Here is a 17,766-nt window from a genome sequence, read left to right as displayed (position 1 = left end):
ATTTTGGCACACCTGACTTACCAGCATCTTCAGATTAACCCATTCTTCAGGACGATTTTCCAGCCCCAAATACATGGAAGCTGGAGTCGCAATTCCAACAAATACCCATCTACTCTAAAATAACATGAAACCTTCACATTCATACTTGATTTCCCTCCACCAGTAATTCTAAGATGGTGAATCTCCAACAGGTCTCCCCAAATCAACGGTGTGTTAAAATAAAAGACAGTCCTACATTTATCTAGAAGGTGGCAGTGGGAAAACTTACTGTGAGCAGAAAGGAAGTTCGGCATCTTAAACTGGATTAGCACACAGCCCACATCTTTACATCGCTCAAAGCATGAGAAAGGCTTTCCAGAGAGAGAAAGCAGCAGCTGCACCAAAGAATTAACTTTAAAATACATTTACTTTCAAAGTGGGTGAAAACTGTCTCTTAACTCCTAATCTTTCATATTGTGGACTTGAGTAAAATGGATGTTCTTTTCTTTTAAAAAGTCATGCAATTTAATGCGATGCTTCCCAGCAGGCTGCATCTGTTTTAAATGCTTGCATTCAAAATGTGAAACCATTCCCTCCTCCCCCTTAATTTTAGCTAGAATTATGAATACTCCATTTGCTTAAGATATCCTGAACAGATGAGCCTCAGAAAACCACAACCTTAATCTGGGACAATCTTCTGCATCCTTTGGGATCCACCACATTTGGGAAATGCCATGGAAAGACTCCTTAGCTGTTGTCCACCCAGGTATCAGCAACATAAAGAGAGAGAGAGGAGCCTGCAGCCAGAATTTAGGGCTGATTTGTTTCTGGATGCAACCCCACAGTAACACCCCCTGAAACATTTCAAAACACGGATGAACAGAGTTTTGGAAGACGTTCAGAGCAATGGGGATTCAAGCAGACTCCTCAAGCAGGTCAAGCCTTTCCGAGGAAGGGCAGCAATCCCTAAGCAATGTGGGGCCAAGCTTCTGCCTTGGAAAATGCAAATGATTCCAGGGAAGTGTTAAGAGCAGGAATGAGGGAAAACAGAAGAGCATATCTCAGGGTAACACTTCCTCTAAGAGTGAATGCCATAGAGTTATCTAATTTCAAAGAAGGCTAGTATATAAAAACAGCAAAGTAGACAAAGGTCAAACAGATGCACAGTTTTAGACAAATGGTAGACCACTCAAAACCCAAATGATGACCAGGAATGTTGAAAAGCAGCTCATTGCTACAACAGGCTATGGATAAATAGGAACTGCACAACTTTTCAGGGAAAAGATTAACAATACAGTGCAGATTATACTGGAACGACAGAGCCGGGGCAGCACTGGATGTCAAAGAAAGCTCAGAGCTACAGAGGTCAGCGAGCTAATGGTGTCGGCACAGCCCCAGTCACAATGCCCAATTCCAGAGACACATCAGCGTGGCCGCCCAAGCAGCACCTGTGATTCCATCCCCTGGCTCTTCTGCTCTTCCTTCGTGGACAGTGAGAGTGGAAACTCCCAATTACTTGGATGTTAACTGGGCAATCATCCTATGGCTGTAGAAACTGAACTTTCCGACACCAGAGCCAACTGCTCCTCAGTCAAAACACTTTTGAAATGTCAATTTAAATTCAACACCCGGAGAACACAAAGAAACTCACAGGGCGGGGCAGCAAACTTCACTTTGCATGCATGGCAACAGCCTCTTTAAGATCAGGAAAGAAATCTTGAAAGCTTTATGAGTAGCTTCCTATTAACATCAACCTAATATTCAGCAATAATTAAGATGAAAATATCATGTCAAGAACTGTTATGAGACAGAGAGGGGGAACAAAACTAGCAAATAACTTGATGAGATGGTACGTACTGAGGTGCTAAGTCTGCCGAGGGTCGGGCTCTGGCTGCAGCTGCCTGGGGCTTTGCCGCAGCTCGTTTAGCTGTACCACCAATTTTGCTATTGACCACTTATCTTCCTACATAACCGTAATGCTTGTACAGACAGCAGTGACAGGCAGGTATTCTGCAGACAATGAAATATTGATGATCCCAGCGTGGTCAGGCGATGCAGAGGTATGATACGGCAGCACAGTGTGACATAGCAGGGATTCCCGGGCAGGGGATGCCAGAGCAAAAAGATGAGAGAGGGGTCTGAGGATGGTGCTGGACCCTTCATAGGCAACACTGCATAAGCCCCATACGTATCTCACTAACAGTCAAAGAAATGCAGACCTTGGCCAAATCAGTTCTTGTGGTAGCAAAGAGAATAAAGAACAAGTATCCAATGTGTTTAACACCATATATACAGTAAATATGGATATGACGTGGGGATGCAGACTAAGAGCATTTAAAAGCACGCTGGAAAATATGAATATATTTATTATCCCACGTGTATCCTAGAGCTCAGTGCAAGAAGCCAACAACCTCCACCTCCTGCTTCTCCCAGCAAGGAAGAATAAATGCCACCATCAGCAATGTGCTCCTCCCAGCAGCAGTTCGGGACACTAATGACTCACTGCCTTGTTTTTTAATATTAAGAGTAGTCAGAACTAGAAGCAGAAATGCTTTGTTGAAGAAGATGCATTTTGAATTTACAAAATTGTTGGTAAAGCTAAAGGGACGGCTAAAAGCCCTTACAAGACAACAATTTCCACCTGCAAAACTGGTCTGTTTGGTTGAATTTGAATTGAACCTCTGCTTCTGCTGGTTGCTTCTCAATTCTGGGGCAGGCTTTGATGTACAGTACAGAAAGCCAGACACGCCTGCAGGGGAGCCAAGAAAGATGAAAAGACAAACCCAAAACTTACCCCTGTGCCACGCCACTTTTTCCCCAGGGGCACTGGAGAGGTGAGCAGAGAAAGGCACAGACAATAGGAAATACATGTATAGCAATATCGAACTTGTCACTGCGAGTGCTTCTGTAGCAGGATTTTTTATTTTCCTTTTATTTTTCTGTAATAAGTGGAGTTAAACTAATAAGAACCATTTCATTAGAGGGTTAAGATTTCAATTACACTAACGATACATTCTTGGCTCTGCAGCTAAGATGCATTTCCTTTTGCTCACAACAAGATTTCATGTGCAACACTGCACTAGTTACAGTGACTTGCAAAACTTCAGATGAGAATCTAAAATCTGATAATTTGTTGTTTTTCTGTTTTGTTGTATGTTGTGGTTTTTTGTTTGTTTTGGCTGGTTGGTTTTTATTTGGGTTTTTTGGGGGTTGTTTGTTTTTTGAAAGTTCCTATATTTTGGCAGATTCCTTCCCTTTCTCAGTTTTTGGACCAGGAGACATCAAACACCAATAAACCAAGATGTCTGCAAATAGACCCTCCTCTCAGGCAACAAAGTCAATCAACAGTTAGATTCTTCCAGAACCTCAACCTTGATGGCCTCAAGGACAAGAGCCAGAACAGCAGTAGAACAGCAGGTCTAAAGATTCACTTATTTTTCTAAGCAGGACACAAACCTTATTCCCTGCTCCTCTCTTTCACTGGCCACAGAAGAGGAGGATAAAAACAGCAGCAAACGCAAGAAGAGCTACAGAGACAAAATAATTGAAAAGCAAAACCATCCACCCCAAGCTATCACTGCAACAACACAGAAAGCAATCAGTGATGAGGAGCAGGCTGCCAGCATTCCCAGAATGAAGTTCTCTTTCAGGGCACATTTGCAATAGCACTCAAGCACTGAAGCCGAGAGATTAGTTAGCTATTTTATGTAAGAAAGATTGCTTGAATAATCATTTTTTTCTGATGTTGCCACGTCTTTTCACTTGTTAGTGTGGAGCATAATTGCTTCTTGTAAAGTTGAATGACTTTACATTAGATGGAAAGATGGTCATTGCAAAGATCATTTTGAATACTCCCATTCAAAGTTATATGTTTATAAATACAAGTTGAAATGAGATGGAATAATTAATCTGGCAGCAGTCACTTGATTTGTCCCCTTTCTTTTGTTTTTTCTTTGCTACATGCTTTTAAGATATACCAGTATGTACAAACATGGAAAATCAAAAGCAGGAAAATATATACATTTACCAAGATCAGCCCCCTTGCCAGACCTGGAAGCCTTCAGTGCAGTCAACACCATGTTTAAGCCCAGATTACATTAAACCAAATTTGCTGTGTCATTCTTAATATTTCTCTTTGGCACTGAGCCAGATATTTCTGTTTGTTTTTATCCTCTCTTCAAACACCAACCAATGTCACAGACTCACCCCAGCTGGAGGGGTCCCCATGTCCCCCGTTGGCAGCAGAACCAGGGCAGGTTGTTGGGGCTTTGTCCGGCTGTGGCTGGAAAACCTCCAGGGCAAGAGGTGGGATCAGCTGATCCCCCACCTGCAAACTTTTTCCATGTAAGAGCTGTCCATAATACACCTGAAAATCACGATTCAATTACTGCAGCAAACTGACTACTTCTCACCAGCCAATTCAGCTGAGCCTCATCACGGTGCATTTTCCCTCTTTCTGTTTCCCCTATCTTTCCAAAATTCCTTGCTCTCCTATTTCTTTTCTCCCTACCAAAGCACTTGCCGTATTCCTGAAGGCACCTACCACCCGGACTGCAGGAATTTTGCAGTTGGTATTTATACACCAGAGGTACTCGGCGGTGCCTTTTATCTGGAAATGCAAAGCCGCTCTCGTTTCAGTGCAGAGCAAGCGGGGAGAAAGCGCTGCCAGATAAAGGATGGAAGAAGCAAAGAGCAGAGGAGACTCCCGCACACCACCTTTGATTGGAAAACAACTTCCAGCCACTTAAAAACTTACAGGGGTTTGGGTTCATTTCTTCTTCCTCGAGTGTGCTCTGCTCTGCTTTCAGGCGCGGATGATGAGAGCGCTGCTGAGAAGATGATGCATCGGGAGAGGAGATTTTAGTAACTGGGGCGGAGGAGAAGAGGCAGCAAGTGGTGAGAGGGGGAGGAAAAGTAGCCTATATAAAGCAGCGAAATTCAGAAACAGACAATGCTTTCTTAGAAAAGAGAAATGTAAGAGGGAGAGACCAAAGTTCGGGGAATTATGGAACTGCCAAATACATTATAAAAGTGACGTGAGGCCCAGCCACATCTTGCAACAACACTCATCCCATGGGTCCAACTAAAACCCAAGGTATGTCCATCCCACCACCCTCCTCAAATGTATGCAGAAATTTTCAGGCCCCAATCCCACACTACCACAAAAGGCAGGAGTTTGGTGGCCTCCTGAGGTCTGAAACTCAAGAAAAATGTTTGCAGAATTACTGCACTTAGATTGAAGCTTTACTGGGATAAATAAACACAGTAACATGTCAAGTATCCCAGCAAAGCAACAAGCCCCACTACAGCTTCTGCTTTTTAAACTGCACCAAATGAGCTAAAACTTCACCAGATCTTCCCGCGCAGCCTCCAGAAACGTGAAATTAGGGAGATACCAAATTAGGGAGCTGATGGAGCTGGGAGCCCATCTGGCTGTGTATCTCATCCCATCAGAACCTGCAGCCGTCTGGGGACTCCGTCTCGCTCAGCCGAGTTTCCATCAGGGGATACTGAGAGATAACAAAGGAGGAAACAACGGCTGCACCCTGCTCAATCTTGTGTATGAAACAGCACACGTAATTGGAGCTGCCTGTGTATGCAAAGGCTCAAAATCAAAAGTCAGCAACTTCTACTGTTACTTCTTGATTCCGGTAGATCTCATTTTCCCACTTGGCATCCTTACAACGTCTCTGGTAAAGACTAAGATAACAGTCTTGATTGTTGAGCAACTGTTTTTTTTGTAAACACACATGTGTGTACATCAGATAAATAAGCTGGTACCTGCTGTACATTTAATCGCTCTGTGATTGTGCAAAGAACTCACCCAAGTCCAGCACAGCCCTCAGTCCCTGCACTTGAACGTGCATCCCACTGGCCCCTAGAGCCTGCGACACGCTCGCGGCTTGTTTTCTCATCCTTTCACACCATGTGCTTCCAAGGCTGAGTTTTATTGGCACGGATCCCCAAAGTGCCTTCCGGAGCACACACAGTACTGCTAAGCAAGCCATCGTGACAGATAATAGAGCTCTTAAGCCAAGTACAAATAATCTTTAACTTACTTTTTCTGGAGCCCTAAGGTTTTTTTCTGCAATTTTGAAATAAAACTAACCATAGGTTCCCAATGTCTGTCTTTAAGAGGTGGGGGAAATCTCTCCTCGTTTCATCAAGGCACTAATGTAACACACCTCTGTTTAAGCGCAGAAGTCCAATTTAGTTCAACTATTTCTGCTGAAATAGCTCAAGAAACTGATGACTCAGTCCCTGGACTGAAATGTGGAACCATACAATTGGAAAACCAGCATATTCCCCTGCTGACTGCGCTGTGGGACCTGTCTTGGCCAGTGTTGGCTGTGCTGAGGGGAGGGCTCTGCCCCGTCCTGCCATGGGATGTTGTCCAAATCATGGCAGGACAGGGGTCCAGACACAAAATTTCTTACACAGGCTCCTCCTCTGACGGGCTAATTGGGTGAAAAGAGGCATGGCCTTTACACAGCCTCACCACAAGCGGTAGCAAAGATTGACTAGCAAAGGGCAATAGTGAAGTCTCCTACTTCTAAAATTTTATTACCATTACATAATATGCTATCATGCATTTACTAGCACGCTGTGAAGCGCTGTCATAAATATTTAAACTGCAATGACAAAGTAAGCAAGTTGTCGGTTGCTCCTGTGTTTCTGGTTTTTGCTGCTTGCTCTCTTGGGCCCACAGTGAAAAAGGAATTGCTGGGCAGAAAACAAAAGCGCTGTGCCTGAACCAAGCCACACGCACATACACAACTTCAAGTAAAGCGCAAGGAACTTAAACTTGTTATTAAAAGGTCTTTCTAAACTGGGGGCTCTTATGGTCATTATCATCAAGCTTGTCATCAGCAAAGCAAGGCTCCCCTCCCCGAATGCTTGCCTGACTGCATTAGTTATTACATTTGATAGCTTGATAGTATTATTTGAAGCTTGCTATTTACCTAGTTACACAAGACCCAGCAGCTTAGAGCCCACTCTCCGCCTGGGCTGCAAAAGTCTGCAACTATCACCAAAATAGCCCAGATTTTATGACCCGTTAAGCTTAATGATAAAGCCTTGGATTTATGTTCCAGGCTAGCGAGCAATGGGAGATCAAGGGCTAAGGTTTGATTGATTTATCTGCAGGCCGAGGAGATTGTTATTTCTATATTCTTATTTTTCTCCCCATTTGCCATGATGATTGCAATGCTTTGCTATGACATCATGGCAATTTTTACTGTTATTTAGGGCAAAAACTTGGACCTTCTACAGGGCTGGCACTGGTTTGTCCTGTCCCAGCAGGATGGGAACATTGCCGGAGCAGTCTTCCATCCTCTGCTCAGCCTGGGCGCGGATCCTGCCACAGATATGCTAACTTTGCATCATCTTGGTGGCATGTAAGGCAATGGTTTTCAACCTACAAATACTGTTAGAGATGGGGGAATGGTCTGGGAATGCTGTTGCACCAGTTCCGTACATTTGTTGTGCTTTACATGCGATGCCAGTGGTGCCCGGAGTTGAAATTCTGTTTCGTGGTGCTTTAAATCCAGAACCATGAAAAGAGCAGCCAGTACTGTGAAGAGATGCTATTCAGCACGGCCCAGTATCTGCTTTTATAACAAATCTCACCATTTTAACAGCTTCTCAGAAAAATCCATGCCTCTGGAATCAGGGGATTGCAAGACAATCTCCAATCTGCTCTCCAAATTTACTTTAAAAGGAAATACAGAGAAAATTAAATGCCCTATGTTATAGGCAAAAATCTTGAGAAACAGACCATAAGGCCCACAAATGTTCATGCAACACTTGCTTGGCTTTAAAAAACCCATCATAAAGCCAGACTGTATTTTAGAGCCTGACCCAAGGCTAGTTAGTGGCTTTAGCAAGGGCAGGTGGGTGCATTGCTGAGCGACAGGGTGGAAGATGGTAAAGAATACCACAACATTGCAAAGCTTATCACACCTTAAAGTTATTTTCTTCAAAGATTATTACATCTATTTGACTATGCTGTACAGCTATACTACTTAAGTAACACTGAGAAAGGGTGGAAAAAGTAAATGTTAAAGGGCAAATTTTGAGTAGCTCAGATTTACAGAGCTAAGTGGATGTCTAATATAATAAAGGGAACTTGTCAGGGGAATGGTGCATTATCCAATCTTTGTCTTGATTGACAGCTTGACAGTCATTCACATATTTTTTCTAAAAGTCTTTAAAAAACATCAGTTAGCAATTATCACAAATTTTCCCATAAAGTCCATGAAAAAAATACTTGCAGTTTAATTTCTAGCTAAATCAGGACAGTTGACTATTTGTCTCACAAAGAATTGGAAATTGAAGAGAAATAGCACAGGGCTGTTACATCAGTAAGCGAGATACCAAAGAGCAAAGTAAACAAGAAGAGAAAATGTGTTAGAATAAAAATGGCAAAAGTAATGGAATGAGAACATCCAGAAACCCTTTAACCCTTAGTGAAAGGCCTCTCACAAGTGGCAACATGAGGTTGTTGAAGAAAAAATGCATTAACAAAATACTGTGGACCACATCCAACCAGATGCTGAGGAAAAAAGTCAAAATGCTTCTTCAAGCAGAAGTTTATGATAAATGTGATGCACAGAGGTACCAGGTTTCTCATGTTACACACTGTGCCAGTGGTATGTTGCACTGGTGACATCCAAATTCAGACTGGATTGCCCAAGAAGAAGCAAGCCCTGGCTTTAGCTTGAGTTCATTACAACAAGCCTTCCTCTTGGAAGGAAGCAGCCCTCCTGATTGGTGGCACATTCCTTACATCTCTCCCCAAAAAGAGGAAAAAAATCCACTTACTGTTCGCCTGTTAAGAGATTGTAAGTCACTTTTCAACCAGCGATGCTCTGCATCAGTGTTTAAATTATTTACCTCATGCCTTGTATTTCTTAAGTACTTGGAAAAGCTTTATTTACTGTCCCTGTGAATCCCGACAGTGCTAAGAGCTGGTCCTTAGGGAGACCAGGTACGGAAAGCACAGATGTGGGATGGATGCTGCATTTTTGCTAATTTTGGTATTGTATCTCTAATATAATGAAAAATAAAGGACACACTGTTGTCCCTAATAAAAGCCTTGCCTCAGTAAAGCAGCTCTCGCTTCCCAGGACCAGGACTCAGCTCTCATCTCCATCCAAGTGAAGGTTTCTTCCATCTCACTCCTAGGAATAAATCCTCCGTGGCATACGAGGCACATGGTTTTGCACGTGTTTCCCCAGAGCGGATTTTAGGGTATGAATTACACCATCTGCTTTAAGCTGAGCCCTATCATCAATACTCAGTTTTGGCACGAGAGCTATTGGCAATAACTACTTTTATTCATTGCCAGCCCCTCCCCGACTTCAAGTAGGACGGGACTCTTTCCATGGAGCGACACAAACGCAATTACAGACATCCACACGTGGGATTTTTCTAATTTGTTTGCTTTTCTCCTTCTCATCCTTCTTTTACTGTCCTAAAAATGTCAGAACACAGAGCAAGAACTTAAAAGGCAATCACCACCTGCAACCATCGTAGCAACACTAAACTATTTTGGCAGCCAGGCATCTCTCGACACAAGCTCATGGGGCCTATATCCCTTGTGCTGGGAAGATGCAAAATATTCCTCGATTTTAGGCTGCATCATTTTGAGCTCCTGCATAAAACATGGGAATACCCAGAGATTTCCTCGAGCGGCCAACGGCTTCAATTACAGCCACCACCTTGGCACTGGAGCACTTCCCAGTAGCAAACTAAACTTTATGTTTCCAACCTAAAATCCTCTGTAATATTCCTTCCCCCAAGCCTGCCGGCACACCTCACGGCCCCAGCGGTGCCTCCCAACCAGGCACCCCACTAACGGCACCGTGCTCCACAAGCAGCAGCTTCTTCATTAACGCTTTGGTCTCAGCTCCAGTTCAGCCATGGGTTTTCTGCCCTTTGATATTTTTTTTTCCCCTGTGACACAAAGCACGAATGGGAAGAAGTTTTGCTATCTGGAAAAGAGGAGTTCAGTGTGTGCAACTGAGAGTGACAAGTTCACGTACCATTATTCTTTCTTGCATGCTTCAAAATCCAGGATACAGGCACAGCTCAGGGTACATTTACTTTGTGCTCACCTTGCTCTCACGAAACCCTTACTTCTTTAACCTAGAAAATCAGCCTTTTCTGTAGAACACAAAACCAAACACCCTCCAAAGCCTATGAGAAATGCAGCAAGTCTGTTGCCTTTGGGGTCTTAACACTCACAGTAGAGACAAGTTTAACAGATGCGAATGGAGTTTTCTGTGGAGGAGGCAGGATTTGGTTGAAAAAGTAAATCATTTAAGCATTCTGACGTTTTACTTACATTTCACAAGGAGTTCAGTAACAACCCTTTTGAACCATATCTCGTTTCCATGTCCTTCAGTTGTACCCAAGAGCCCTTCTGCGAGTAGAGTGCAAAAGATTCATGGAAAAATATTTAAAATGTATTTATTTACATGGCCTAAACAGCCCAACCAGGCATTAAGCATTGTTTTCATAATCCTGCAAAGTACCAAAAGCCTCCCGGGATGGACTGAGCCTCTTCAGATAGTTCTGCACTTTCTAAAAAAAATAGAACTAAACACCTGAAAGTGCTTTTCAAAAGCAATTATCATAATCCCTCCGGTTACGCAGAGGGAAGCAGTGGCAGGCAGAGTTAAATAAGTTCTCGGGGGCGGCTCGGCGGGTAGCACAGCCTGGATTAGAGCCGCGGTGCCTCCTGATTTCCAGCTCCATGCTCAGTCCAGTGCCTTAAATAGCTACAAGTAATTAGCTCTGTCCTGTGTGCGTGCATCTAACCTGGGGAATGGGAAAGCTGGAGTTTAACTTAACAATAGGAAAATTTCTATGGAGAATCCCAGAAGAGGAATCTAAAGTTTTAACGATTATCACCTGAACAACTTGTGTGAAGGCAGGAGGGAGAGCTGCTACTCAGATTTTACTGCCGTTTGGAGAGAGTGCATTATTCACAGGCAGCAGAGCATGTCAGAATAAAAGGTTTATAGCGGCTATCACCAGGATCACTCTCGTAGCATCTATTCATTCCAGTTTTTGTTGGTTGGCACTTCTTTTGTCCTCTCCTTTGTCACTAGGGATCTGCCTCTCTACCCTCCCCTTTCTGGGGTAGCTTAACTGCTAGGAAAACAACGAAATTTTGCTAAGGGAGGGGTGTAGTGACATTGCACATTTTTATTTACGTTGTTATGTATTTCTGCAGCAATATCAGACGTGTGGTTTTGCTCCACCAGAGGTGACTATGTGTGTCTCCTTCCACTATTCCCCTGCCTATAGCTGCAGTATCTCACTTTTTCAGCTGCCTCCAGCAGGGAACAATAAATTTAAAACACAGTTGGAAAAAAAGGAAAATCTCTATTGCTATTTTTGGCACTCAAGTTCTTTGGCTTAACCTATTTTTGGAAGAGCATCGTTGTTCAGCAAAATCAAAGCTCCCAGACCCGTGACACGGGAGCGGCACGTCCCTCTGCCAGCGAACGCCGGACGGCAAAGCCAGCGCATGGAGCAAAGCCAGGATGGCCCTGAAGGAAAATGATGGGAGGTGGGATTTCACTTTTGCTCTCCATTGCTGCTGAGCAAGTCACACCAGTCCCCTCCAGCACACTTTGGCTATCCTCACCCCGGCACACAGTAAACACGCTAAGAGAATGGGTACAACTTATGCCATTAGCTCCCTGCGGTCAAAACACAACTTACTACGTGTCCCCACAGCCCCCAGCCCTACTAGGACCCTAACCTCAGTGGTTTGTGAGATATAAATATTAATTGGTGTATACAGCTCATATTTTAATAAAAGGTTTGCTTACAGGATAAGGAAGGTCAGAGAGAGGAAACGGTAGCCCAGACAGTAAAAGAGCTAAACTTGATTCAAGCATTTTAGTTTTGTTTGTTTGTTTTTAAAAGATATTCGAACTCTGTCTGCTCTGAAACTTAATTACCTTTGTACCTCCACCAGATGCATCTTCCAAAAGCGCTAGCGCTCTTATGGGACCCAGAATACAAAATAGTTGGAAAAGATGCAAAGCAGCTGACTTCACATGTCGTGGCTGGCTCCGCACGATGCAACAGGAGCACGTGCTTCTCACGCCACCGCACTCACTCGCACTATATGAAAAGGGATAATCCTTGAACCTTTAAGGCACGAGACTTGGCTCAAAGCCGACGTTTTCTGCCAGGGCTGCATGACGGCTGCTTTTAACAGGCACGGCTGAACCACACGAGAACCAAACGCTGGCGGCAGGTCTCAGCCCTCAAGCCCTGGCCACAGTCCTGCCCTCCAAGTTGCTTCTCTCCCAGAAAAAAACGAAACCAAAACACCCAAACAAACACACAAAGCAAAGTTAAACATTCATTTTGATAGAAAATATTTTTTCTTGGTTGTGGGGACAGCCCTCCAAACACAACAGGACTCGGAGACAGGCAGGCTGAAACACCAGCACTAACAGCAAATCCCCAGTGAAACCGCATGGCCTAATGGATTAAAGGCTTAATTAGAGTTACCTGAACATTAAATATCATTACAGCGAACTGAAATTTGCTCTAAGTTTTTTTTGCATTTTAAATGGCCTCATAACTAACTGGTTTTTGTTGCACAGTCCTTTGGTGCACGCTCTCTTCCCTCGAGAACGATGCCGGTGCAGTTGTGCTGTGCATTACACACACCTCATCACCAGCTGAAGCTGCATTTAGTGGGGGAAGTTGTCTCAAAAACATCAAGTTTTGTATCTGGAGAGAAGGGAGACACCCTAGGAAGCTCCTCCTGAGCAAGAGACAAACCCATACCAGGCACCAGAGATGCAATGAGGAAGCCATAGGAACTGAGGCTCTACTGGTCATGCTATCCATTTTTTGAGCAAATAGTTGTATAAAACACTTTTCATGCTTCAAATTGCTACTGAGGGTAGTAAGACTGTATGGAAATGTTTAATAAATTATAATTAATGGAAAAAAAAAAGAAACAGAGTATAATTGGAAGATGGTAAAACGTGGATGCTCCAGGTGTGAGGCATCTAAACCACATAAAGTTTCTACCAGGTGTTTGTAGTTTCGCCTGTCCCCAACCTCCCCACCCCAAGGGCAGATGGTTCACTTGGCTTTCACCAACACCTGAGGAAACCTGGCCAGACCCTGCAGGAGACCCAACAGCCCAACTCCACTGACTTCAGCAAGAAGCAAAGAACCAACAGCCGCAGAAACCCATCCAGGATGGCCAAACAGCACCTTGAGTCAGAGACACGAACGCCACCCACAGGACACCTGGAAGGGGTATCTGAGCAAGAGGTTTTTTGTTTGAGCTTAATGTGCGCATCAGAAACAGCTGGTGGTACTCACAAACACCTGTTGGTTTCAACACATGCCACCTGGCAGACTTCTGGTTTACTTTGCAAAAGCTACAAACAGTAAAAACTGAGTGAATTTATGTATTTGAACAAGTACGTACTAAACAGTTGAAATTCTTAATCGCAGTAGCTTCAAAGCAATAATTGGATTTAAGTGTCAAGTCTGAGGGCGATCAGAGAAGAGGAACAGAGATGCAGCCACTCTTCGCCTCTCTTTTTCCTCTTCTTTTTTCCATATCTCCCCAAAATCACATAGTACCCATGACAGACCTGTGCCAGCAGCATCTCTTGGGCAACACCCTCACCCAAGCTGGAGTCCTCCTTGAAGCTTTAAATCCAAATTACATGCTCCAGCTGATGTCAAAAAGAAGAGTTTGCCTCCCCTATTTCAGTAGCAAACCCGGGGGCAGATGCAATGCCGATGAGGTAAGGCAAAAATCGTAATTGCTGTTAACAAGCACTGTGAGTTTATTCTCAGTTGACTGACAGCAAGAACTGACACTAGTAAGCAAATTTCTTCAAAAGCATTTTATTTCCTAAACATTAGCTTTCCAAGTAATCATTGCCAAAATAACACTTACTTTGGCAAATAATAGTTGGGAAATAAAATGCTTTGCAAGAATCTCACTTGTTACATCTTTCCATTTTAGAATCAGCCATAGGTATGCTGACATTTCACTGAAGCCAAATATTCACCTACTGTATTTGTGATTGCTGAAGATATCCAGGAAAAAAAGCCACTGGAAAGCAAATAGAGGTACCAAAGTAACAAGGGATCAAATGAGCAATGGGATTTATTAGGCCTGGCTCTGCAGGGGGTCACCAAAGGGATTCACTGATGACTTAGAACAGTGCTGTCCACAACAGGACTGCCTTGGTCTCCTCTCTGTGCCACCAGTTCTCTGCACAGAAACATCTACTCTGAGCCCTTCTGCTAAATCCAGTTCAACAGTCGCTATGGCTGAAGGACAAGCACACACACAGTGACTGGTTCATCCTCATTTCCTTAGGATGAGGTTAAAAAACTGCAGAAGTGAGCAACAGCACTCTGAGCTTGTACACAAAAGGGAAGCAGGACTATGGCACAGACTGGTCTAAAATCTTCTGATGGAAATTCATCTCTTCTAGAAAGCATTTCCACCTATATAAAATTCATTTGTAAAACGTTTGAAGTGAGAGAAAGAAGAAAGTTCAGTTTCAGCGCACTCAAAATGAGAGTGAGACTTTCAATTCAAACCATATTTTCACCCAGTTTATCTCCAATTATGACATTTGATAGCACAAAAACAATTCCACACTAAACAAAGACTTTCCATCAACCAAAAAACCCCTAAGTAAACCAAAGAAACAGCCGGCAAGGCAAACTGCAATGAGTAACTCCTTTGCAGCTCCGATGCCGGTGACCGGTGCCACTCAGGTCCCTCTGTCCCCACCTGCAAACCTGGCGAGCGGCTGCTCCCTATGGGGGGAATCACCATGTCATTAATCACCATGCAGCACCAACAGCAACACTTCAGCAGGAAGAAACCAGCAATGACATTTTGAGAACCTCAAAGCGGAACAGAAAAGCTTCCACAGCTTCTGCTCGACCTCGCTCCTGGGAGTGCAGACGGCCAGGGAGCCCCACAAGAAACACTAAACACGCTCCATGCGTCAGAAGTATCATCCCCAGCAGGCAGCCAGAGCAACTGCCCAACACCTCCAGATGTGTTCGCCGTGCAACAAGAGGTCCATGCCCAACAGCAGCAGCGATGCTCGCAACCATCAACATCAGCTTTCACACAGGGCAGGGGAGCGCGTCTCCCTGCTTTAGTCCTAAGCAGCGTTATCTAAAGTTTCATGCTACAATAAAGGCAATAAATTAGGAGTGTTGATCCCATGAGTGCTGCCTGGGCAGCAAAGACCAGAGATTCATCTCAACACAGGTACCAACTCTCTTCCCTAATTTTGCAAATGCTAAAGCACATAAAAAATAAATCAATTTCTAAAATTAAGGGAAAGGCTACCAGCAGAGTGGTCTTGCTGCTGGTGCAAATTTTATCCTTAACAGCAATGACAGTCCATTTGGTCTAATACTAAATATTCAGGGGGGAAAGAAAAAAATCCATTGTTTCTTCATGTTAACAGAGAGCTGGGATGTAACAAAGGGGAAGAACGGCAGCCTGCGTGCTGCTGGCAGGTTGGTAAATTCTCAAGGTCTGATCGATACCAAGCAAAAAACACCTCTGGTCTGGCTCTGGAGCATTATTCCAACACTGTAGTCACTATGCAGCTCATTTTCTTGAGCTACAACGATCTGTGGCTAATGAACACAGAAGAACGGAGTCGATCACAGGCATTTCTAACCCCTTATATACAAAAAAAAAAGGCAAGCAGAGGTACACAGGTGCATGCATGAATATTTCCAGGAGCGGCTGCACGTCTCTCTGGATACCTGCCTTCTGGGTGAAACCTAAAAGCACATGATATTCAAAGAAAGTTGGGAGCAACTTCCTCTGGAAAAAACCCTGACAAAAATCAAAATGCCTTGAGAAAAAAAAAAAAAAAATAAGCCATTGTTGTGGGAAACCCCGCCAAGGTATTCAGTATTTAAAGCTGCATCCCCTCCGCCAGCCCCGCGGAAGCCAGACCTCCGGGAGCCCCCGGCTCCCCCCGCCTCAGCCCCGGGCTCTGCCCGCTCCGCACAGGTGGGGCAGGGGATGCCCGGGCCGTGCCTTTGTCTCCCGGCCGCTGCCGGCCCCGTCGAGCCGGGCACAGGCTGCCAGGACCGGCGGGCGGCACCGCGGCCCCCGCCGCTCTTCAGGGAGCGCCTCACCCGCCCGCCGCCCCGCAAGGTCGAGCCTCCGCCCGCCCCGCTCCGCCCGGGCACCGGCCGCGGCTCCCGGCCTCGCCGCCCCTACCTCGGCCGCCGCCGTCACACCGCCCCCAGCGCCATGTTCCCGCGCCGGCTACATCCGGGCCGCGCCCGCCGCTGCGCCCCGCTCGGCATCAGCATCAGCACCGGCCCCGCCGCGCTCCGCTCCGCACGGCCCGGCCCGCAGGTGCCGCCGCCGCGCAACGAGCCAGGGCGGGCCGGCCCCGCCCCCGCGCGGCAGCAGCGCCCCGCCCCCCGGCGCGTGGCTCTGGGCGCGGAGCGGCGCGTGGCTAGCGCCGCGGGGAGGGTTCGCTCCGCACCTGCCCTTGACATCTTTGTCCGTCTGTCCGCCCGCCCGTTCACACACACACCAAACCCTGTATCACCCGTGCTCGCAACAACCCATCCATCCATCCATCCACCCACCAGTCAATGCACCTAGACACACCCCCCACCACCAGTGCACCTGTGCATTGACCCACCCATGCATGCCCTCATTGCTTCACTAACCCATGCATTCACCAACTTGGGCACCCACCCATGCACCCACACATCCATGCAAGCACCAATCAATGCTCCCATTCCTGCACCAACTCGTGCATGCATTGACTTGTGCTCCCACCCATGGAATCATTTTGGTTGGAAGAGACCCTCAAGATCCTTGAGTCCAACCACAGCCTAACTCTGGCACCAAACCATGTCCCTAAGAACCTAATCTACGTGCCTCTTAAACCCCTCCAGGGATGGTGACTCCAACACCCCTGAGCAGCCTGTTCCACTGCTTCACAACTCTTTCCGTGAAGAGTTTTATTCTACTATCCAATCTGAACCTTCCCTGGCACAACTTGAGGCCACCCATTCGTTCAGCCACTCTTGTACTCATACACCCACATATCGCCCACCCATGCATGTACCAACCCCTGGCTCCTGAATACCCAGCCACCCACACCCCAATTGATGCACCCCTCCCCCCACCCATGCACCAATTCACACTCCCATCAACATCCATCTAACCACACCCCAACTCGTGCACCCATCTGCCCACACCCCCACCCATCCATCCACCCACTCCACCTCCTTCTGCACTTGAACCTTGGGCATCATATATATCTATAAATATAGATTATTTTTTTTTTAATACAAACAACTGTTCTGATATGTTTCGTTACCCCTAAGCTGTCTCTGAGCAATGGCCAGGCGCTGGGAACAGATCTGGTGCAGGCAAGCAATGGAAGGAAGCAGAGAAGTACAAAATCCAAACCTCATATATTCTGTGTAATTTAGGTGTATTACTGCTGGCAATTTGTGCCTGCCTCTGAAAGCTGCTCTAAGCCTACATTTTTATGTAATCTTCCGTAAGAAAGATTACGATTGCCTTTAATAAAGGTACTCATTGGTCCTTCCACATGCTAAATCAGGAGGGAGAAGATGGCGTGTGCTCATGCACGACCACAAACCATCCCTGCCAGGAAACACCGAGCACGGACAGCAAAGTGTTTTCAGAGACACCTGCAGCAGAACGTCCCCAGGAAGAAAAGATCTGAAGCTGGTTTG

At 45.5% G+C, this 17,766-nt stretch overlaps 1 protein-coding gene across 4 annotated transcripts in view; it reads right to left on the bottom strand.

Moving 5' to 3' along the window:
• Positions 1–17,766, bottom strand: part of PAK5 (p21 (RAC1) activated kinase 5) — a 156,757-nt gene that overhangs the window by 65,800 nt on the left and 73,191 nt on the right. The window contains exon 1 of one of the 4 annotated variants that reach the window (XM_065059883.1): positions 16,259–16,428. The exons of 1 other annotated variant lie outside the window; for it this stretch is intronic. Coding sequence is in view for 1 of the 3 variants with exons in the window: in XM_065059885.1 (XP_064915957.1) it covers positions 4,736–4,751 (16 nt within the window). In the remaining 2 variants the exon portion in view is untranslated. Of the gene's footprint in view, positions 1–4,185; positions 4,619–4,735; positions 4,854–16,258; positions 16,429–17,766 lie in introns of those variants that run through there. 2 more of the 4 variants (XM_065059885.1, XM_065059884.1) reach the window with 2 other exon arrangements.

Source organism: Columba livia, chromosome 3 (assembly GCF_036013475.1).
Source record: "Columba livia isolate bColLiv1 breed racing homer chromosome 3, bColLiv1.pat.W.v2, whole genome shotgun sequence".
NCBI lineage: Eukaryota > Metazoa > Chordata > Aves > Columbiformes > Columbidae > Columba > Columba livia.
The sequence above is the reverse complement of the archived record's forward strand: the minus strand, read 5'-3'. Positions and strand labels throughout refer to the sequence as shown.